The sequence below is a fragment of the Arvicola amphibius genome, chromosome 7 (assembly GCF_903992535.2).
Source record: "Arvicola amphibius chromosome 7, mArvAmp1.2, whole genome shotgun sequence".
Taxonomy (NCBI): Eukaryota; Metazoa; Chordata; class Mammalia; order Rodentia; family Cricetidae; genus Arvicola; species Arvicola amphibius.
The window spans coordinates 43,255,486-43,279,716 of NC_052053.1; the positions used below are offsets into that span (position 1 = coordinate 43,255,486).

Genomic DNA, 24,231 nt, shown 5'->3' on the forward strand with positions numbered 1-24,231 from the left:
ACTATACACAGGGCCATAGAGAGACTGCTCTCCTCCCTGTGTCAACACTGGTTCTTCTAAGGACTCTATGTATCTTGTGTAGGTTGTCAGATTAATCTCATAAGGTTGAGCATAATATTCTCTTATTCGGTTACATGTAATGCCATGCTAGTACCAGAATGATACTTTCCTTTTTAATTAATGATGTCACTATATTATTTCCTTAGCCTTGGTCAGCTTGGCTAAAGGTTGTCAATATTGTTCAACTCTAAACATTCAATTCTTTTATTATCAGCTTCCTCTAACATCTTGCATGTAATGTTTTATTTTATTTTATTTGAGTTTATTTATTTCTTTATTACATACTAATTCCAGTTCCTCATGCCTCCTCTCCTCCTGCTCTCCATATCTTCTCCCACCTCACCGCACCCCACCCCACCCCTCATTTGCTCCTCAGAGAGGGTAATCATGCATTAGGGATAGATCCTGGTCCCACTGACAAAGGCTCCACACACTGCCCAAGCCACACCTCTGTCACCTGCATTCAGGGAGTCCTAGTTCGGACCTATGCAGGTTCCCCAGTTGTCAGTCTGGAGTCAGTGATCTCCCACTAGACATATTCCTGGCTAATTTATATTAATTTCTATTAATCTATGTATTTCCATGAGGTTGTGGCCTACCGGGAAGGTTTTGTGGTGTCTTTCTCCTTCAGCAGCTACATGGTGTCTCTCTGACTCTGCCTACTCTCTCTCTATATCTCTTATAGCCTGGTTATATTCTGCCCTGCTATAGACCAAAGCAGATTCTTTATTAACCAATGGTAATAAAATACATTCATACCATACAGAGGGCAATCCCACATTACCCACTATTAATGTGTGGGGCTTGATGTGTGATTTAAGCTTTAGTAATGTTTCTTTTATGAATGAGGGTGTCTTTGTATTTGAGGCATAGACATTCAGTATTGGGACTTCATCTTGATGAATATGAAATGACATTCTTTATCTCGTTTGACTAATTTTAGTTCAAAGTCTATTTTGTTAGAAATTAGGAGAGCTACATTAGCTTGTTTCTTAGGTTCATTTGATTGGAAAAATCTTTTCCCAACCCTTTACTCTGAGGTAATTTCTGTCTTTTAGGTTGAGGTGTGTTTCTTGTATGCAGCAGAAGGATGGATTCTGTTTTCATATCCAATCTGTTAGCTGGCGTCTTTTTATAGGTGAGTTGAGTCTATTAATATTAAGGGATATTAATGACCAGTGATTGCTAGTACGTGTTCTCTTTGGTTTGGATGTTGGTGGTGGTACTCTGTGTGCTTTTCTCTTCTTTGGGATTTGCTGGTGTGGGATTATCAATTTTCTGTGGTTTTGTGGGTGTAACTAACTTCCTTGGTTTGGAGTTTTCCTTCTAATACTTTCTATAGGATTGGATTTGTGGATAGGTATGGGTTAAATCTGGTTTTGTCATGGGATATCTTGTTTACTCGTCTATACTGATTGAAAGCTTTGCTGGATATAGTAGTTGAGGCTGGTATCTGTGGTCTCTTAAGTGTCTGCATGATGCCTGAGTAGGACATTCTGGCTTTCATTGTTTCCATTGAGAAGTCAGGTGTAATTCTGATAGGTCTGCCTTTATATGTTACTTGGCCTTTTTCCTTTTCAGCTCTTAATATTCTTTCTTTATTCTGTATGTTTAGTGTTTTGATTATTATGTGGGGAGGGGACTTTTTTCTTTGGTTCAGTCTATTTGGTATTCTGTAAGCTTCTTGTGTTTTCATAGGTATGCTCTTTTTTTTTAAGGTTGGGATTGCTTCCTTCTATGATTTTGTTGAATATTTTCTGTGATCTTCTTTTCTTCTTCTTCTTCTTCTTCTTCTTCTTCTTCTTCTTCTTCTTCTTCTTCTTCTTCTTCTTCTTCTTCTTCTTCTTCTTCTTTTTCTTCTTCCTCTTCCTCTTCCTCTTCCTCTTCTCTTCCTCCTCCTCCTCCACCTCTTCCTCCTCGTCCTCCTCCTGTTCCTCCTTCTCCTTCTATTCCTATTATTCTTAGGTCCTATCTATCTATCTATCTATCTATCTATCTATCTATCTATCTATCTATCTATCTATCTATCATGTATATTGTGTTCTGACTGCATGAATGCCTGCAGGCCAGAAGAGGGCACCAGCTCTCAGTACAGATGGTTGTGAGCCACCATGTGGTTGCTGGGAAATGAACTCAGGACCTCTGGAAGCGCAGGCAGTGCTCTTAGCTGTTGAGCCATCTCTCCAGCCCCCTAGGTTCAGTTTTTAACGGTGTCCCAGATTTACTGGGTATGTTGTGTTAAAAATTTGTTGGATTTAACATTTTCTTTGACCAATGTATCTATTTCCTCTATTGTATCTTCAACGCCTGAGAGTCTCTCATTCTTGTATTCTGTTGTTTATGCTTGCTTCTGTAGTTCCTGATCGCTTATCCAGATTTCCCTTGGTGTGTTTTCTTTGTTGCCTCTATTTCCCATTTCAAGTCTTGAACTGTTTCATCTGTTTGATTGCTTTTTCTTGGTTTTCTCTAAGGACTTTGTTGATTTCTTCCAATTTTTTGTTTTTCCTTTCCTCCACTTTTTTTTTTTTTGCTGTTTTAATTCACAACTTAAAAGAGAAAACAAGCAAAACAGATGAGGTAAAAGAGCCTGGAGAGCTTCCTGAGTAAACACTTAGGAATGGAGGCAGGCAGGGCTCAGGAAGCCATCTGATTACAGGGAGGCAGCATCCTACGAGAGTGGTCCCAACCCAGGTTCAGCCATTCTGAGGGATGGTACCTAAGAAGCTTGGAGATCAAATCTCGGGCCCCCACAGGCACTGATTGAGGAATCCTCAAATTCACCTTGAGGTTGTCTTTGTATGTCTTGTTGTGAGTGCTGCTTGTGAAAGGAGGATTTCCCAGCAGCAGCTCATAGCAGGGTGACAAGACACCACAGGGCCGCCTTCTCATCCTATGTTCTCTCTTCACTCATTTCTGGGGACAAGTGGTCCAGAGTCTACACACTGTCTTTCTCTTGAGAGAGGGGGTATGCACAGACCGACCAAATTCTGCGATCTTCACCTAACCCTGAGCTCCAGTAGGGAGAGTCTCTGGCTCTATGTCCCCATGAATCACCTTCTTCTCATGATGGTAGGTCAGGGCATCTTCTAACTCTTCCATTATCATGACTGTATGCTGCTTCTCTAAGGCGTGGTTTCTCTGAAGCTCCTTGCAGAGCTTGTCCCATGGAGCATATTCCAGAATTAAGGATACCCAGTGAGCATAGCGGAAGTAGCTGTAGAGACAGGATATTCTGGTGCTGTAGATGAGCCTGGATCACCGCCTCCCTTCAAAGCTGGCACTCCAATTCCTCCCTCCTCTATCTGGGACTTGAAGAGGACCTCCAGGGCCACAGTAAAATGGTTTTTCTTGAGCTGAGCCAGGTACACATTCCCAAATTTCCCCTTGCCCAGAGAATGCCCTATTTCAAAGTCATCAATGGTGAAAGCCTCCTGATTGAGGGGCTGGGCCCCATCTGGCCAGTGGTTTACTGGGTATGTTGTGTTAAAAAATTGTTGGATTTAACATTTAATGCTGTGCTGAAGGGAGTCACTGTCTTCCCCAAACGCTGGAGAAGAGGTGACGGCAAGCTGAAGTACTACTAGCTGCTTGGTTCCAGTGGCCCCTGGAAAGGGGTGGGTGGGTAATGTTCTGGCTGTGGTCTCTCCCTTTACCCAGAATGCACCAGCCACTAAGGGACACTGGTGACAAACATCTTCAACTTCTTTAAGGGAATTTTTTTTTATTCCTCTTTAAGGACCTCAATCATGTTCATAAAGTTCTTTTCAAGGCCATTTTCTCCTGCTTCATCTGTGCTGGAATCTTCAGGTCTTGTAGAACCTCTAGTTTCTGCTGGTGCCCCATTGCTCTTTATGTTGTTGAGTGTATTCTTACCTTGTTGTCTACACGACTCTGCCTCCAATTGGTTTAGGTGAAGCCTGTGCTTCAGGGGTTCTTCTTCCTTCAGTTGGTGTAGTTGGGGACTGTGGTTCTGTGAAATGCTCCTTGAGGTGCCTACTCCAGCTCTTCCCTTGGAGGAATAGTACCTTCGGCCCCAAACCCATACGGGATGAATGGGATGAATGCTGTGTAGAGGCCAAGAGGACCGAGGAAGCAGACAGTCCTTGCCGGGTGTCCTCACTCCATCTTCTTAGGGTTAGAGACACTGCTTAGTCTTCTTAACATCCCAAAGGATGGGGCTTTGAGAGCTTCGGTAGCTGATCAGATTTCTGCACAGATTCTGAAAGGAAGAATTTACCCTGTATATCTCCCCAGGGAGTGCACCTCGTGGGAGGCCTGCGTCGCTGCTGTGTTGCTGGCAGCTAGTCCTCACCTCTCCTGCCTTTCATTCTCAGTCCGGAGGTTCAGGCCACATAGAACGTTTTAAAGGTAGTGAGAGACCCAGGCCCCCATAGATCTGTAGCCATAGACAATCCCTGAGCGCCCTGACTCTGAATCCAGAGCCAGTGAACGGGACACACTTTGGATCTGGGACCTGAGTCAGTCAAAGAAACACTTTATACCTGAACCCAGAGCCAGAGAAAACACTCTGGCCCCCAAACCAGAGCCAAGGGAACACACATTGCCCCTCGAACCAGAGCTTGTTAAAGAAATTCACCCTGGTCCTAAAATTAGAGCCTGAAAGATAAAAAGGACCAGAGAAAGAAACACAGTTTGGCCCCCAAGTCAAAGGCGGCTCTGACCCAGACACAAAACCAACCAATCCCTGAGCAGGAAAAACCAACCAATCATGAGCCGTAGAGTAGTAACCTCTAGTCTAGAGACTGCTATGACCTTTTTGGGATCTTAGCCTGAGGAAGTAGCCTTCTCTAGTCTAGAGGCATGACTTTTCACTGAATGCTAACACCAGGAACTCCTCCCCCTTATGGAAGGAGCCAATCAGGAGCAGGCAACCTCCTCTCCCATGGGGGGTTAGCGATCACAAGCCTGTGGGCTTGGAAGTTACAGAGCTTTCCCCACTATAAAAAAGCCTCCCGGGAGCCGGGCGGTGGTGGCGCACGCCTTTATTTATTATTATTTTTTTTTTTTTTTTTTTTTTTTTTTTTTTTTTTTTTTTTTTCAAGACAGGGTTTCTCTGCGGCTTTAGAGCCTGTCCTGGAGCTAGCTCTTGTAGACCAGGCTGGTCTCGAACTCACAGAGATCCGCCTGCCTCTGCACGCCTTTAATCCCAGCACTCGGGAGGCAGAGGCAGGTGGATCTCTGAGTTCGAGGCCAGCCTGGTCTACAAGAGCTAGTTCCAGGACAGGCTCTAGAAACTACCGGGAGACCCTGTCTCGAAAAAAACCAAAAAAAAAAAAAAAAAAAAAAAAAAAGCCTCCCGGTCCACTCAGAGTCTCTCCTGCTCTGCTGCTGCTGTTCCCCGCAGACGGGAAGGGGGAAGGTCTGAGTTAAGTCGCAATAAAGACTCTCTGCTTTTCCATCAGTTCCAGTCTCATGTTGGTAATTTGGGGATTTGAACTTTGGGCCTAGCAGTAGCAGGAGATGGAACTTGAGAATGTGGGTTTTGAGTCTGTCTTCTTTTCTGCTATAGTCTTCACAGCCACAACTCTCCACGTCAGCTTTGTGTGCTGAGCTGAAAATCCACGGGGCTGACATCAAAGAGATTAGCATCGTCTCTCCCCAGCTAAAAGATGGAGCTATCCTGTTCATAGCTGAATTGTATGGATTGAGTCTTGAATGTCAAACTAACCTTGCTGTTGGTGTACAAAAGAGTTCTACAATAGCCTGGAATAGAGCATAACAAACGTTTGTTTATTTGGGAATAAACTCACAGAAAGGGTAACGATCCACAGTCTTCTGCGTGTATTGGGAACTGGAACTGAATCCAGCAGTCAAGAGGCCTGTGTACGCTTTTCGTCTGCATTTATGCATGAGACAACCCCCAGAGTGGAGTGGTATCTTAAAGGCAACTGGCTGAAGGAGTTCCCACAGCACCTTACATTCTGGGGACAACCTCACTCCAACCACAAGTCCACATTCCACTCCCAAATCTCCCTCCTGCTTCCCTTTCATGGCCCCCTCATCACAATCTCATAGCAACTGGACCCAAAGATCATTCCTCAACTGCTCTGCATGTCTCTCTGGAACATTTCAGATAAAACCTACTGCTTGTAGCCTCTCTGGACTGAGTGAGCTCATTCAGTACGATGCTCTTGAGAGCAATCCACACACTTGTCTCTGTCAGCAGATCGGTCCTTTTCAGTGCTGACTGGTACTTCACTGTGTGGACACACCATAGCTTGCCTGTCGTTTCTAGTTCTAGGTCATTAAGAAAAAAAAGAAGAAGAAGAAGAAAAAAGAAAACTTACCTGTAAGCTTTAGTATGATCCTGTTTGCATTTTTGTGTGTATGCCTGAAAGAAATTGCTAGACCATATGCTGAGTATGTATGCCAACATAAGAACTGGCAAACTGTTGGCCAGAATACATGTACCCCCTCCTGTGTTCCCCCAACAGTGCACACGAATTGTATTGTCTACAATGTCCTGTTGTTGTGTTAGGCATGTGGCATCTTCATTTCCCTAGTGGCTGGGATGTTCCCGTGGGCTTGTGAGCTTGGCTGCCACCCACATGTCTTCCTTGGCCGCGTCTTTCCCAACACTTTGTTATGTCCACAGGGCAGGTGCTTTCTTGATATTAAGCGTTGAGCTTTCCTCCCAGACACTAGTGTTGTTCCTGGGATTTGAAATGCTTTTTCAGTGCTTGTTTTTCTGTTCAGCTGACCATGTCCTACAGAGCTGTTCTCCCTGTGAGGAAGTCAACCCACTAATTTCCCTTTACAGGGTTATTCCTGGTTGGCAGAGCTCAGAACCTTTCTTTGTTCTTATCACATTGCTTGGAGATCAGCAGGAAGTTGAGGCCTGCAATCTTGTCAGAGCTGACATTGTGAGGAAGCCTAGGCTGTTGTCCAGGTCTGCTGACATGCCTGTGGTTGGCAGCTGATCTAGTGCCTGTGGTTTGGAAGGACAATCTTATCTCTGGAGACTGATTTTTGTGCCTTTCTCAGCAATGAAACTGCATTTGATAAAGGGTATTTTAATGAGAAAGTTAGCATTGTGAGCAACAGGGACTTGGCTCTCCTGATGACCCTCTGAGTCACAGGTGGGACATTTCATGTTATCTTGGGGTGAGGGGGGCCAGCCCCACGATCCTCACAGTTTCCATCCATGCTGACGATGTATCAGCCAGGTTTTCATCATCGCCTTAAACACACGAGAGGACAACTTAAAGAAGAAGGAGTTATTTTGGCTCCTGGTGTCAGAGGTTCTGCCCACGATGGTTTGGTCTCATGGCCGAGGGCCTGTGGAGTCAGAACATCGTGGCAGAGAAGGTTAGGAGGAACAGCTGGCATCTCGTGCCGTCAAGGAGCAGAGGACAAGGTGTTCTCCATGACTAATTTCTACCAACCCTGGCCTCGGTCTGCAGTCTCTTCAAATAGGGCTGTCAGCTGGGACTAAGCCTTCCGCACCTGAACCTGTGGGAGAAGCTTCAGACCCATCCATGACAGTATGGTTATCAACCTCACACCTGCCCTTCAAGGCTGGGGGTCAGAGAAACACAAAAGGGGGTGCAGGCACTTGACCTGGTGTCAGTGTGTCAGGAAGTGTCTGTCACAGCTTCAGGGGACTCTGTGTGTTGGCCGTCACCACTGTCAGCCACAGCCCACCACGGGCACTGGCTCTTTAGGCTTCACATTGAGTCCACAGCTGGGCTTTCGATGATGGAGATACAGTCTCTTAAATGGTTTGCTAGAAAGACACGGGGACAAGTTGCAGCCCACTGTGTGGCTGATTTGTTGTTTTGCTGGCATTCCATTGCTTTCCAGATGGGCCTCACCTCTAGGAGCCACCTCCTGGCTCCGTGCTGTGGTGGAGCCATCAAGTTCTCCTTACGTGGAAATGTCACATAAGGCCTAGACACTGGCCCTCCAGGAGTACCTAGACAGGGCAGCACCATGAAGCTGGGACCTCACTGAGAATCAGGGGCAAGGGTGCAGAGGGAGGTGACCAGAAGCAGGCAACCCCACAGCAACCGCCACCAGGAAATAAAGGAGTACCCCAGGGAAATACTTCAGGGAAATACTTCAGCACTGGGGATGGGAAGCTTTTCTGTCCCATCCTGCTTTCTCCCAGTGGTGGCTCTGGCATCTGCACTGCTGTGTCCTGAGAGCATTTGCTCTCAGTAGAATATAACCTCAAGTCTCAGGTCCTGTCCGTCATGGGCTGGCTGCATGTCCTGTCCTACCTAGAGCTGAGCACTGCCCTCCACACACGCTGCCATCCTCTCGGCATAGCAGCCATGTCTTCATCAGAGCAGCTTCTGCTCCTTGCAGGAGATGCTCAGCATCTGGCCTGTTGACTGCTGATGTTTATTCATGGAAGGGGGTGCTGGGGAAGTTACTGGATCCTCTCTGAGATTCCAGTCATTCTCTTCGTACCTCCCACCACCCTAAGGGGGATTCTGAGCTAGCTGCATGTGGTCCCCTGGTCTCAGGAGGTGCTGGAGTATACAGACTGGGAAGGGTTTAATTGAAGAAATGATGGAGAAGTCACCATCCATGCTGGGCACGACTTATAAATGGTAGAGTTGCTTTAGGATCACACATGCTCTGTCAATAAGCCCAAGTCTTTGGTTTTCCAAGTTGGAAATTGGCGGAGTCATACTTTGGTTTTGGTATGCATCTGGTGGGGAGATATTTGTTCTTGTCTCCCCAGGAAAATGTTCAAGCCACCTAACTATTCCCTTTAGTGTCTGTTGCCACTTTAACTGGACTACTACCTGCGAACACTGGGAGACCTGGGGCACAGCAAGGGAGGGGATAATGGCAGGCATCCAGAGGCTTCTACTCTGCTGGTGCCCCAGGCTCTGCCAATTACGTGTGTGCTATTTTCCTCCTGTCTCCAGGACTGAAACACATGTAAGTGGCGAGGTTCTTAGATAGATGGTTTGTACATGCGAGCAGAAGAAAACATTCCAGGTACAGCAAGGGCTCACCAGTGATAAGGAAATGCTGGCCTGGTTCCTGACCTCTGGTCCCAAAGAGTACAGGGACCCTCCCTCCCACACCCAGGTGGTAGCTGCTTCCTGCTCAGCAGCAGCTTCCGTGGTGGGGGCCAAGGACTGGTTCATGCTGGTGCCTTCACATAATCCCAAAACTCATGAGAGAAAATTTCTTGATATTGTTTATAGACACTCAGAACTGCCTAATCTTGGTTTAGAGACACAAAGATGCCTTTATGGGACCAGAACTTATTCCCAGGGACTAGGTCACTTGTGTCTCAGGAAGGGTGGTTGAACCAAGGAGCTACGGGGTCAAGGGTAAAATACAAGGTCCTAGTGAGGAGATAGCTGGGCTAAGGTACACACACACACACACACACACACACACACACACACACACACAGAGAGAGAGAGAGAGAGAGAGAGAGAGAGAGAGAGAGAGAGAGAAATAGAGAGAAATAGAGAGAAATATAGAGAGAAATAGAGGGAGAAAGACAGAGAGACAGAGACAGACAGACACACAGACAGACAGAAGAACAGAGAGAAGTGAGAGCAGCTCTAATGAACTCTGGACACATCTGGTGCCGTGTGAGCATGTTTACCTAACAGGAATGATCTCTGACATGTTGAGAGCCTGTGGGTGCTCGGAGCTAACAAGGAGGGAAGCTGTGGACTCCAGAGGAATGGAGTTCAATAGGAGCACTGGGCCCAGGTCAGGCTGTGATGGACGCTGGTCCTTCATCCCAACTCAGGGCACAAGATGGCAAGAAATGAACACACATGGACCTCAGTTCTACCAGGAAAGCCCTGGCTCTGAAATGCCCTCTCAGCAGGCGCTCAGATGACAAGAACAGCAGAAGGTCACGTCCCCTTGTTGGAGATGAATCCCCCTGAGATCACAGCAAAGAACCCCCTTCACCTGTCCCATCAGGGGACAAATGTGTGGCTGGAATTCGTCATGCAGCCAAATTAAAACTGAACTATGGAAATGGAGCCCTACCTGGTGGTTGAGGAGATGAGCATTGGCTGGGGGTGGAAAAGGCCAGAACGTCAGAGAGTAAGAAGTGCCCTGCAGAGTCCACAGCTGGGTCAGGGTCATGGTGTGGCCTAGCATGGCAGGGGGTCTGTTCTGATGATGTTCAAACTGACAAGAGTCAGGACTCTGTGTCCCCACTTACAGGAAGGTCCAGTTGGGGTATCCATGCATGAAAAGGACAATAAAGTGGGCTTCCCACCCGGCAGCGGCCAAGCCATCTGGGGACTAGCTACAGTCCCTGGTGGTGCAGTTCAGCCCCATTCTCTGCACAGGAGGTCAGAATCCAGGTCTCAGTGGACGCAGCTCAGGGCAGCCATGGCAGATGGAGGCCAGGGATGTGAAGGAAAGTCTGGCCCTCCCTCCCTGCCCAATGAGCAACCTCCCTGCCCCTGAGTCACTCATCTTCCCAGGGTCCTTTGTGAGCACAGTATTGGTGGCACAGACATTGCAGGGCATTGTGTGTTATTTCTTCATCTGTAGGTGACATTGAGTTCATTGTCATCAGATCCCAACAACAACTTTCCACCTCCATGATGGATGTGGAATTTGCCATGAGAGAAGGACAGGAGGGATGTGGTCAGTGCCAAGTGGGCACACATCCCTGGCCACGGGGTATATAAAGGGCACTGTGTGAGCAGCCAGAGCAGACCTTTCCCAGGTGACCTGCCTTGTGTGAGAGCCCAGCTGGTGACTGAAGATGAAGAGCCTGCTCTTGACCTTCATGCTTCTGGGGCTGGTGGCTGTCCAGAAGGCCTGTTTAGTACCACCAGAATACCAGGACGAGGTGAGGAGGGGAGGGACAATGGGGTAGAGGTAGGGGAAGGCACAACCCTGGTTGGTAGTAGTAGACTCCTTGAATACTGAAGTCCAACCTTGTACCCCAGCATGAGATGGTCAGATCAGGCACTCCTCTGTTTTATCTTCAGACAGAACCTCTCCAAGAGTACAGGCCTGGAACAGCGGAGTGGCTTTTGGGCATGGATGTTCATGAGACACGGGGTATATAAGGCTTCATAGGGTGGGATCTTCAGGACAGAGGACTTATCCAGTGCTGTATTCCAGACCTCTAAGAGTTTGTGCTGACAAGGCAGACAGCCTCTACCTTCACTGGCCAGAGAGCCCTATTGTTGGGCTCTCTCTACAGAGTGCATGTGTGTTGATATGTGGTGTCAGCCTTCTTTACAACTGTAGCCCAGGCTCTAGAATGATGGAGGAGTGTCTATATGTTACTTTCATTGGTTAATAAAGAAACTGCCTTGGCCCCTTTAATAGGACAGAAAATTAGGTAGCCGGGGTAGACAGAACAGAATTCTGGAAGAGAGAAGGCAGATGCTTCAGGCAGTTGCGATAGTCAGTCGCCATGCTTCTCCTCTCCAAGACAGATGCAGGTTAAGATCTCTCCTAGTAAGCAACCACCTCGTGGTGCTATATAAATTACTAAATATGGGTTAAGCAAGATATGAGAATTATCCAATAAGAGGCTAGTACTAATGGGCCAGGCAGTGTTTAAATGAATACAGTTTCCGTGTAATTATTTCGGGTGGAAAGCTAGCCGGGTGGCGGGACGCAGCCCCGCTGTTCCATCTACACTAGAATGTCTCTTCAGCCTGCAGGCTCAGATACAGATTGTGGATAGAATAGGATCCAGGCTGGGGTGTGTTCAGGGCTCTGTCTTCTACAGCTCCCTGAGACCTGGTACACAAAGGCTATGGTATCTGATAAGGACCGCCCAGAGGGGAAGGGCCCCAAGAAAGTGTTCCCTATAAGGGTGACATCCCTGCAAGGAGGGGATCTGGAGCTCATAATAACATTCTTGTCAGTGTTCCCACCAAGTCTCTGCAATTGTCTTTCTGTTTTTCTCTATTCTTATTTTGGTGTGGGTGATGGAATGCCCCTGTCAGTGAGGGGGCATGTCGCTAGGCAATGCTCTAAATCTTGGGCAGGGCTGATGTGAAATTTTGGGGTCATCTGGTTAAGGCTGAGATACCTGGTGAGTTGAGTATGGCTCCTGTTTTCCAGGAAGAAGAATAATCAGTGTCAAAAAAAAGAAAATTGTGATGCGCAAAATTGATGAGCCTGGCAAATATATTGCCTGTGAGTCCCGTATGGTCTGTGCAGGGGCGAGTTCTTGCATGGATGGTTCCTTCCCTGTGCAGCTCCCAGTGTGGTCATTCACTCATGTTCCATGTGCCAGACACTAGAGGTCATGGGTTAGTCCACCCCAGGTACTGACTGATGTGTTCTGTACCCTGGCCCCCTCCAGTTTGGCTCTCGACCCAATGCTAAGTACAGGAAAGCAGGGCAGGGAAGGGCTCAGGCCTGGGGCCAACCTCAGCCCTCACTTCCTCTGGAATCCTCAGCGGGGGCTGGCAATGTCCTGGGAAATAGCTTCTGTCTAATTGTGGCGATCACAGAAAGGCAAGAGCTGGACTGGCTGGGTCTCTTGGGTGACCACAAGTGTTCCAGAGCAATCCTTTGAAAAACCTCCAAAGGTTTTTCAAGAAATGAAAAGCTAAGAGCTATTTCTCTGTTCCTCTGTAGTCAAGGGCAAGAATACTGTCTATATCCAGGAGCTTCCTGTGAAGGATCACTACATCTTCTACTGTGAACACCACCAGCACCACGGGAAGTCTCATCTCAATGGAGAACTCTTGGGTGAGGTACCGCAGGGACCCATGTCCTGTCCATGGTCTCTGCTTCTAATACCTATCAGCAGGGCAGCAGTCATGCCTGGCCCTGGAGACTGGGTGGGGGGGGCTCAGGGTGCTGCCCAGGACGGGCGTAAGATCCAAAGTGGAAGGAGGGTCAGCTGGGAGGAGACCTGGCGTATGTGACCTTTGGGGGCCTTGAACATTCAGGAGGGATTCCCACCTCTGGAGCTGGTGGATGCCATTTCCAGGGGTTCCAGGTAACTGCCAGTCTGTATGAAGTGACTAACCTGGTAAGGGCCTTGATGCGTATGTAGTATTCTCCAAGGTCAGGGGACAGCCACTTGCCTTGTGTCTTTGTTAGTTAAGGTCTCCATTGCTGTGAAGAGACACCATGACCACGGCAACCCTTATAAAGGAAAACATCTGATTGGGTGGCCTACAGTTCAGAGGTTCAGTCCATTATCCCCATGGTGGGACATGGTGGCGTTCAGGTAGACATGGTGCTGGAGAAGGAGCTGAGAGTCCTACATCTTGATCTGCAAGCAACAGAAAGTCTTCTGAGACACTGAGCATGGCTTGGACATAAATGAGACCTCAAAGCCCACGCCATGAGACACACTTCCTCTGACAAGACCACACCTACTCCACAAAGTCATACCTCCTAATAGGGCCACTTATGGGGGTCAATTACATTCAGACTACCACAATCTGATATCCAGAGCTCTTACTAGTCTGGAGAGTGACCCTGAAGGCCTCTTGAGGTTCACAAAGGGCCCCCAGGATCACTCAGTGTCTGGGATTCCCCATGCCAGGGCTCCTTGTCCACTGCCAGGGTCCTGTTCCCTCTTATCCTGGCTGCTCCAGGGCGACAGCCCCAGTGCTGGTCGGTGCTCTTGACCTTGGGCACTGGTTCCCTGTAGAGGTCTCATTACTACTACACAGCTCACCTGCCCCACCTCCCCACAGGGAGAGACCCTGAGGAAAACCCAGACGCCATGAAAGAATTTAAGAAATTCGTACAGAGCAAGAGACTCAAGGAGGAAAACATCATAGTACCCGAGCAGAGAGGTGAGCGGGACTGCCCATGTCCTTCCCCTCCCTTCTTTCTCCCCTCCATGTTTCTGAGAGCGCTCTGTCTCTGTTCCTCTTGGTCTCCATTGTCCCATGCTCTCTGCACGTTCCTGCATGCCTCTGGGGACCTGTGTGCTGTGTCTCACTCTGCTGCTCATGTGTTTTGCCTCAAACCCCACTGCCCCCTCACAAGGGCACCAGAGCCCAGTTGCAAGTCTTGGCTGTGGAAGATCTGAGCAGCCAGTGTTTTGGGGTCCTTATCCAGAGCTCCTTCTTACCCCTGGCCTTTTCTTGGTTTCTACAGATCAGTGCATCCCGGAGAGTGATTAGGGTAAGTGACCTTCTGGGAGGACGATGGAAAAGCCCAGAGTCCTGGGTCCTGGAGGTGGAGAGCCCATGTGCTTTGATCCTTATCTCATCCACTGTAGGAGAAATGGTCTCCTCGGGCAGTGATCTTGGTATAACCCCTGTACTCTGCTCTGTGCTCGGTTCTCTCCCCTACCTCCCATACCCAGGGACACCCAGACACCTGACAGGCCGTGCGTGTAAGAGAGAGGATCGCTCTTGCGCTCTCGCGGCTGTGGCTGTGGAGCGCTGACTGCGCTAATGCTTGAGTCTAGAAGACCTCTGGCCAGCACCTGCCGCTCACCTCGCTTCTCTTTGGCACAGCAGCCAATTATGGATCATGGATCACTTGCTGGTCCCTGCCTAACACCGACTCAGTTCTGGGACACACTTGGACCTCTCCTCCCCTGGACCACTTTCCCCATCTTCTCTGCTGGACTCCCTCCCACCTCTGCTCCACCATCACCAGTACCAGCTGACTCCGAATACAGCATTTCAGCATCACTCTGGCTTAGCCTGTCTGTGCAGAGCAAGAGGCTCAAAGAGGAAACCTCTTACTGAATCTTCTAGACAGCTTTTCCCTGTGTAGCTTGGAGTCTGTCCTGGAATTCACTCTGTAAACCAGGTTGGCCTCAAACTCACAGAGACCCACCTGCCTCTGTCTCCCAAGTGCTGGGATTAAAGGCGTGAGCCATTACTGCCTGGCACGTATCTTTTCTTACTAACTTTGGCTTGAGACTTCTGTTTTCAGAATGAGTAGAAACACTTCCTTGCTTGGTTTTGCCTTCTGTTTGCCTGTGTTCCAGTTTGCATCCTTCCTTCTTTGGCTTGTGTGTGTCTCTGTCAGTGAGACATATTTCCTGCGACAGCCATAGTCAGACCGTATGTTTGCACTCATCCAGCTGGTGCGGCATTGAAGTCCCTTTGCATCTGAGCTTCCGATTTAATGGGGTTTTCTGTTTCCTGCAATTTTGTTATTTTTCTTTCTTTGTAAAATATTTTTATTTTTAATTATGTTTATTGTGGTACTATGTGTGGTCATTTTTACACATGTGTGGGTTCCTGTCAACTGTCTTATGTGGATCCTAGGAATAGAATGTGGGTCTTCTGCAAGGACAGTACATGTCTATAACTGCTGAGCCAGCTCCTCAGCCTCGATTTTGCTGCCTTTTTTTTCTTTGAGACAGAGTTTCTCTGTGTAACAGCCTTGGCTATCCTGGAACTCACTCTGTAGACCAGGCTGGCCTCAATCTCACAGAGATCCACCTGCCTTTGCCTCCCAAGTGCTGGGATTAAGGGTGTGTGCCACCACCTTCAGACTGCCTTATTTTTTGGAGGGGGTGTTGAATTATTGTTTGTTTTTTCCCTTCCCCTTTTCCTAGAACAGGAGATTTGTTATTTACTGTTTTGGATATGATGGTCGGATGCTTTCCTGTCTTCTCTTTGTTTACCTCATCTTATGAAGTTTATTCTTATGCCCTCGAGATTGATACTGCCTGTCTTCCTTCTATGTGCAAGGTATCCTTGAAAGTCTCTTCCACAGTGTATCCTGAGTGTTTGAGAATTGCTTTAGCAGCTCCAATTCAGGAGGGCCTATAGTTCTCAATCTGTTTTAGAAGATAATATTACTGGATATAATGATCCTGGTTAGCAGTTGCTTAAGGTCTGGAATATATTGTTCCATACTTTACTGGCTTCACTGATAAGTTTGATGTTATTCTGATGGGTTTCCCTTTGTGAACTGGCATTTTTCCCCCTTGCAGCTTTTGATGTTGTTTCTTTGCTCTGTTGACTTAGAATTTTAGTTGTAACGTGTTGTGGTGAGTTTCTTTTCTGACACAGTGCTGCAGTTCCCAAATAACTGACATGGAGACTCAATAATAATTGCAAATGCTTGGCTGATAGCTCAGGCTTGTTACTAGCTAGCTTTTACAATTAAATTAACCCATATTTCTTATCTGTCATGTGGCGGTACCTTCTCTCAATAGAGCATGTTCATTTTGTTTCTCTCTGCATCTGCTTGTGACTCCCAAGACTTCACCCTTTTTCTTTCCAGCATCCTTTGTGCCTTGCTATCCCACCTATACCTCCTGCCTAGCTACTGGCCAGTCAGCTCTTTTGTGAAACCAATTAGAAAATGGCAAAGACACATCTTCACAGTGTACAAAAAGATTGTTCCATAACAATTTGAGATCCAGCCAGGCGGTGGTGGCGCACGCCTTTAATCCCAGCACTCGGGAGGCAGAGGCAGGTGAATCTCTGTGAGTTTGAGGTCAGCCTCGTCTACAAAAGCTAGTTCCAGGACAGGTACCAAAGCTATGCATAGAAACTTTGTCTTGAAAAAACAAAACAAAACAAAACAAAACAAAAACAATTTGAGACCCTAAATACCTCCTGTGGTGATTTGAAAGAAAATGGCTCCCAAAGGAAGTGTCACTGTTAGGAGGCATGGCCTTGTTGGAGGAAATGTGTCACTATGGGGAAAGGCTTTGAGGTTTCATGTGCTGTGTGTTCCAGTATGGTACACAGTCTCCTTCTGCTGCCTGCAGATCAAGATGTAGAACCCTCAGCTCCTCCTCCAGCACCATGTCTGCCATCACACGCCATGTCCCACCATGATGATAATGGACTAAATCTCTGGAACTGTAAACTAGTCCCAGTTAAAATTTTTTTTTTAAAATAAAAGTTGTTGTGGTCTTGGTGTCTCTTCACAGCAACTGAAACCCCAACTAAGACACCCCCTGTGCCAGAATTAATCCACTTATTTCCCAGACTTGGAAGAATTCTGTGCTATGATTTTGTTACACTGATTTTGATGTCATTAATTTGTATCTCAGTCCCTCCTTTTTATTCTGTGGATTCCCAGCCTCTTGATCACATCAGAGTTCTTCAGAGCTGTTGCCAGACTTATTTATTTTTCCTTTATCTGTATCTGGACGTGTATTTCCTCAACCTTGTCTTCAAGTGTCAAAGTTATTTTTCCTGGAAAAAGAAAATCTAGTCTATCAGTGGGGAGGTTTCTGCTGCGTTGTTGTCTAATTTTTTTTTTATCTCCAGAATTACTGCTGTTTTTCATCACAGTCTAATTTTAAATTTCTCAGCCATGTTGTTGGCTTCCTAATCTAGGTTCCGGATTATACTTCCTTACTTCATTCATTTGTTTATTTGTACCATGTTGAAAGGTATTGATCATTTTTGCAAGTAGAGTTTTGAATTCTCATTTTGTCATTTCAGCCATTTCAGTCTCTCTAGACTCTGATTGAGAAACTATTTTCATATTTTCTGTATGTTTTCTTAAGATATACTTATTAGTTGAACTGGATAACTCTTCAAGTTTTGTCTGGGGGTCTTTTTACTGAACATTCTTCTCTTGAGAGCTCAACTCCTAGTTCTCCTCAAAGAAGAAAAAAAACCTGTTTTGATAGCAGCAATATGAAATTTTCTAGAAATACACTCAAACCAACTGAAGTCAATTACTATCCTAGCACCAACCACAGAAAAGAGAGTGGGAAAAATGTCACAGAGTAAACTACAAAGTTAAAAATTATTATTATTATTATTATTATTATTATTATTTGGTTTTTTGAGACAGGGTTTCTCTGCAGCTTTAGAGCCTGTCCTGGAGCTAGCTCTTGTAGACCAGGCTGGTCTCGAACTCACAGAGATCCGCCTGCCTCTGCCTCCCGAGTGCTGGGATTAAAGGCGTGCGCCACCACCGCCCGGCAAAGTTAAAAATTATTTAGGGTGAAAATAGAACTTATGATTGCATAAAGGAGGGCTGGGGCAGGTTTAAGAGGGTTAGAGTGCTTGCCCCAGAACCCTAAGGATCTGAGTTTGAATCCCCAGAATGCACTTACCAAAATCCAGATCAGTAGCACAGAGGTCTATAATTTCAGTGTTCCTGAAGGGAGATGGAAGATGGAGACAGATTCCCAGAAGCTTGTGGGCCAGTTAACCTGTTAGATATATCAGAAACACTACAGAGAAACCCTCGTCACACAGGTTGACCTGTTAGATATATCAGAAACACTACAGAGAAACCCCCGTCACACAGGTTGACCTGTTAGATATATCAGAAACACTACAGAGAAACCCCCGTCACACAGGTTGACCTGTTAGGTATATCAGAAACACTACAGAGAAACCCCCGTCACACAGGTTGACCTGTTAGATATATAAGAAACACTACAGAGAAACCCCCATCACACAGGTTGACCTGTTAGATATAATAGAAACACTACAGAGAAACCCCTGTCACACAGGTTGACCTGTTAGGTATAATAGAAATACTACAGAGAAACCCCCGTCACACAGGTTGACCTGTTAGATATATCAGAAACATTACAGAGAAACCCCCATCACATAGGTTGACCTGTTAGATATATCAGAAACACTACAAAGAAACCCCCATCACACAGGTTGACCTGTTAGATATATCAGAAACACTACAGAGAAACCCCCATCACATAGGTTGACCTGTTAGATATATCAGAAATACTACAGAGAAAACCCGTCACACAGGTTGGAGGCAAGGACTCATATTCCACCTAACATTGCCCTCAAAGCTCCACACACTGTATGTGTGGTATGCCTGAGTTCACACAACCAACCACACACAATTTAAACAAGACAAATGGATGATAATTAGATAGCCAGCCAACCAGCCAGCCACTCAGACAGACAGATAAATACATAGACAGACACACACAGACAGACAGACAGACAGACAGATAGACAGACAGACAGATAGTTGTAGGTAGATAGATAATGGAAGGAGAAAGTACTATGAAGTAGGAGAGAAAAATCAGAAGAAATTAAAAATGTCTGATTATACTGTAAAGTAAAATGCATAAATAAATAAGATCAAGATAAGAATTAAAAGAAAAACAGGAAAGCTTTTAAAAATACACATAAAGAAAGTAAAATAAAAAGGGAAATCAGAAAGGACAAAGAAATTTTAATGACAAAAATATGATTGCCTTCTTGCATTCCCTAGTGTTGGACTCCTGTGGGTGGAGGGATGGTCCGTCGGTGTTGAAAGCTCATCCTTCACACTGTCCATTCTGGTGCTGAGCCTGGACCCATCCCAGGGTAGCTGTCCTACAGAGCTGCTGTCACATTAGGAGTGCACCTGAAGCCACTGTAGCTGTGGCCAGACAAATTCTCACTTGCTCCAGATACACCCATCTGTACATCGGAGGTGGCTGATGGCAAAGCCACACTGTCTTCTGCATACACTATAGAGTGGGGAAGGAAGAGGGCACTGAGAGCTGGGCTGGGGACCAGTCAGCACTTCACACCCCGCAGGAGGCCGAGGATGCTGAGAACTCTGTTCTAGAAGCATCTTTGACCCCCACCCATGGAAAAGCATGGAGAAGACAGCCGGTTCCAGAGTTTATTAACTCAGATTCAGGCCTCCAGGCTATAGCTACAAATGTCCTCGATTTCACTGGTTCCCCCCCCCCCTCCCCAGAATGGTTTCTCTCAACCCACTGGGTCCCACTCACTAACTCCTGCAGCTGCTTATGAAGTAACCATTCTGAGGCTTAATATTAATTACATACTCTTTGGCCTATTAGCTCAGGTTTCTTATTAACTAACTCTTACATCTTAAGTGAACCAATTTCTATTATTTTGTATTTTACCACGAGGCTCGTGGTTTGTTACGTCTTGCTTTTTATGTGGCATCTACATAGCATCTGCCTTCTTTCCTTCTCTCTCTCTCTGCTTGGATTTCCTGCCTCACTATATGCTGCCCTGCCACAGGGCAGCTTCTTTATTAACCAATGGTAATGAAACATATTCACAGCATGTAGAGGGGAGCCCCACATCAACAGGCCTTCAAAATTACCCTCGATTGATAGGGTATGCTCTGTGTCACAGGAGACAGGTTAGATGTCTGACAACCATGCCCCTCACAGCCTGAGCCTCTGCCACCTGAACTCGTCCACATGTCCGTGATCATTTACCCTCTTTAGATCAGCCTGTGCATTATACTCCTACCCAGGAGCGGAGGCAGGGCACACCCTGACCCGACTTTATGATTGAGAGGGCCAGGGAGCCGGACCAGAGCCATTACCGGTTTCTAACAGCCCCTGCCAGGGACCAGGCCTTAGTTTTAGTTTACTGGAGGTGGCTGGAGCTGAGAATGTGGTTCTTGGGAAAACCACAACTCAGGGACAACCAACCAGCAGGTCCCCACAGCCTTCTGCTGGCTGCAGATGACAATAGCCTCTGGCTAGCTGAAGAAAGTTTTTCTTACCCTGCCGTTGGAGAATCCTGAACTACTAAAGTCACCCATCAATCAGCCCCCAGACTAATCTCCCCGTACCAGTCACCCCCAGACTAATCTCTCCTCCCTGGAATTCTCCTAACCCGGTTTAAAAGGGAGCCTGCAAGCTTCTTGGGCTATCGCCATGTGCCACCCCAACTTGTTGGTAGTGTTTTTATTAATAAATGCTCTTGGAAAGTGATGGTGGTCTCTTAGGAGACTTCTCGTGGACCCTAACAACGATGACTTCATGGCCTGTAGGCTTGTCCAGTGCTGGGGTGGCTGGTCTTCCCTTTGCCCATCTGGCCTCCTGTCCCCACACGGGGACCTGGGGCTGGAGTCACAGACTAGCCTCGTTCCCTCTGCGTTCCAGCTATCAATCGCTTCTCTTGTGATTCCTGGGCCCTTCCTGAGTTTCTCACAGTGTCACTTGGAAACAGCCTCCAATCTGCCATCTTGACACCCCTCCCCCATACAAAAACATGGAGACAGGCAGAAAATACTCACTTCAGAACAACCCTGGCCAAGGACTGTAGGCAGAATGACAGAAACAGAATGCTCTGGCTTTACAGTCTCCAAATCACCCCGAAATGAGGCAAAGATGAGGGAGTGATGGGGTTTTAGAGCCTGCTGTCCACACTTCCCAAACTCTCGTGATTGGAAGACCCGTCTAGGTTTGTGTTGTCTCCGTGGTGCCGTCAGGTTCAGTCGCCATCTCCACAGTGGAGAAGCCAGTCTCTGCAGTGTAATTTCCAGTCAGGCAGTCTCACGCAGGAGTCTCTAAGGGCTTCAGCCACGAGGCCGGAGCCTTTGGAGTTGGGCTGCCCATCTTTCCCGTGTCAGCTCTCTCTCCACAGGACCTCAGAAAGGCCCTCTCTGTGCGATGCCTCAGGACACCTATAAAGCAAATGCAAGGCCACACACTGAATGTCACATGCTATTCCTCATCAGCCACATCCAGTTTAACTCACTGCAGACCCAGAACAGGCAGATGTGTGGACGGTTTTCTCAGGGAGGAGGAGGAGGCACACAGAAATCTGGTGTCATGTAATGTCTGGTGAAACTTTTCCTGGGGGAGATGCGATACACACCTTTAGAAATCTCCTGACCAACCAAAATACAGATAACACTAAATGCCCACGTGGTGAAGTAAGAGCGTTATGGGATTTCTCATAGGAATACAGGTGAGGGGTTACTTACAGGAGCAGAGATGACTCACCATGATACACCCCAGCATGGGGAGCAACTCACAAATGCTGGGAACCTGGGCCCACTGCACCATCTATAGGCAGCTCAGCAGAGCCTGTCCTTTCCAAGGGACTCTGGTCTAAACCTCTTCTAGGTGTTGTGAAATTCGAGACCATCAGGGAAAGAGCACCAAACAAATTCTAAATTTACAAGATGAACAATTTTATTTTATTTATAACAATGTTGCAACAAGGGCCCAGGGTAGCTTGGGACACACCTGCCAAGCAGAAAGTAGGCCAATCAGAAAGTAGGCCTGAGTCTCCGAAGTTTACCCTAAGGCAATACCTGGTTCCAAGAAAGACCACAAGCTGAGACCACCAGGCACCACGCAGGAAAAGACCATCCAAAGGAAATTCCTAATGTTCCGACTATTGTAGATAGGATCACCTAATATTTTAGCCCAACACACACATCCCCCTTCACCAAGACACCCCTAGACAAATGTCAGCCAATCAGGGGTCCTGAACCTTAAGAATACCTCACCCCAACCTCTGCTATCATAAACCTGGCTCCAGCTGAGCTTGGGTCTCTCTGATTGGGCCAATGCATTGGACACACAAAGAGTCTGAATTCAAACTTGAATTAGAATGAAGGCTCTTTGGTTTACATACGGGACTTGGTTGGATTCCTTGTTGTTTTTTGGGGGGACTCCACAGTCCGGGCATAACATAGGCCATATGTTCTCTCTTCCATGTTACCCACTCCTCTCTCTCCTCATCTCCCCTTTCTCTCCCTCCCATACTTCCTCACTCCCTCTCTCTCTTCCTCTCCTTCCTCTCCTTCCTCTCTCAGTCTTTCCCACCAAGGGAAACATTTTCCCTGCAACATCTCTGCCTGGGAGAGCCTCAGGAAACTACATACTCCTGAGAAGTTCAAAGATGGCTGGATAGCACCACCTGATGCCAAGAACTGAAAGATCATGGGGCTAGTCTTGGTGGTTGAAGCTCAGACACTGATGAAATTCAGAGGGCCTCACAATGCTCCGCATGTTTGTGTTCACCTACCCTCCATGTGAGGGGACACTGGCTGATTCTAGAATGTGGAACACAGCTCTGGCAGATCTTGCCCTTCTCCCTCATTTCCTCTATATTGCTAAAAACCTGTAGATTACATTCCTAAAGCTAGCCACCAAGGTCTGTTTCCTTTTTGGCCGCTTCTTCCTCCTAAGGCTGACTATCAAGGTCCAGCTATCAAAGTACAAAGTACAGCAATCAAAAGCCCCCTTTGGTTCACCTAGTTAACATGCCCAATCAAAAATATACCACCACATCCTAGCCCATTCTAACACAAACCTCCCCTTTTTCTCCTCTTAAAAATTATACCTGCTGGGGTACATTGTTCAGCCTAGATACAGCAGGGAGGGGCTCGTTCCTGCCTCAACTTACCGTGCCAGGCTTTGTTGATTCTCCATGGAAGGCCTATCTTTTCGGAGGGGTGGATGTGGGTGGGTTTGAGGGGAGGTAATGAAGGACTGGGATATGAAGGACTGGGAGGAGGGAAAGGAGGCAGAACTGTGGTTGGTATAGAAAATGAATTAAAAATTACATGTGCTAGGTCATTTGCTGCTGTTTACCTGCCACAATTGGGAAGCAGATGCTTTAACCTTTTTTCCCCAGGTACTAAAGGATCTCTCTGGGAAAACAGGTGTTTGGGTGTGGTTTGTCACTACTCAGGGGTCCCAGAGGGAATCACTGGTGTGTGTGTGTGTGTGTGTGTGTGTGTGTGTATGTGTGTGTGTATGTGTGTGTGTGTGTGTGTGTGTGTGTGTGTGAGTGTCTCTTTCACCATGTGTTGAGATCCAAACTCAAGGAGATGGGGTTGGGGGGGTGGCTTTCAGAGGTGCAGACTTCATAGGCAGAATTGGTGTTTTTAGAACAGGGTTCTTCCCATCCACTGTGTAAGCCCACAGTGGTTCACAGCCATCTGAGTACCAGGAAGTGGACCCTCAGCAAAACCAAATCTGCCTGCTCCTTGACTTTGGCTCCCGGGCTCTGAAACTGTGGAATCAATGTCTGTTTACAGCCACGTGGCCTGTGTTGTTTTGTTCTCATAGCCAAGTCCACCTCTGAGGAAGAGCTTGCAGAGCGCCCTGCTGAGTGCCCTTAGCCAGGGGTTCACAGGGCACAAGACCAGGAACAGAACAGACCGGAACTAATTCCTAATGGACAACATGGAAAAAGCTTACAAAATGTTCAATAGCAACTACTGTGATTGACCAACGTGGTCAAAACCTAAACCAGAGACTTCCAGATGGATGGAGGCGAGAAGGTGACTCTGTGGGCTCTGGCAGAAGAGAAGAGTCGGGATAAGGAAAGACTGTGTGTGTGTGTGTGTGTGTGTGTGTGTGTATGTGTATACATAATACATATGTACACATATATATTTATGTAATATATATATATATACATATATATAATAAAGAGAGAAAAGGAGATAATATTAAAGCAGGCTGTCCTGGCCCTGCTTTAGACATTCAAAAAGCACGGCTAGGACAGCTGGGAATTGTGTAGAAACAAAAAGAGAAAACTCAGCAAAAGGAACAAAGCCAAG

The 24,231-nt window shown here is 47.0% G+C and overlaps 1 protein-coding gene and 1 pseudogene across 1 annotated transcript; one reads left to right on the forward strand and one right to left on the reverse strand.

The window, feature by feature from the left end:
• Positions 1 to 2,694: 2,694 nt before the first annotated feature.
• LOC119819728 lies at positions 2,695 to 6,072 on the reverse strand (annotated as a pseudogene).
• A 4,188-nt stretch (positions 6,073 to 10,260) lies between these two features.
• On the forward strand, positions 10,261 to 14,147 carry LOC119819729. The gene is made up of 7 exons (XM_042055383.1): positions 10,261 to 10,432; positions 10,576 to 10,671; positions 10,754 to 10,879; positions 12,115 to 12,189; positions 12,637 to 12,750; positions 13,713 to 13,814; positions 14,122 to 14,147. The coding sequence occupies exons 1-7, from the start codon at positions 10,261 to 10,263 to the stop codon at positions 14,145 to 14,147; spliced, it is 711 nt and encodes a 236-aa protein (XP_041911317.1).
• The last annotated feature ends 10,084 nt before the right edge of the window (positions 14,148 to 24,231 follow it).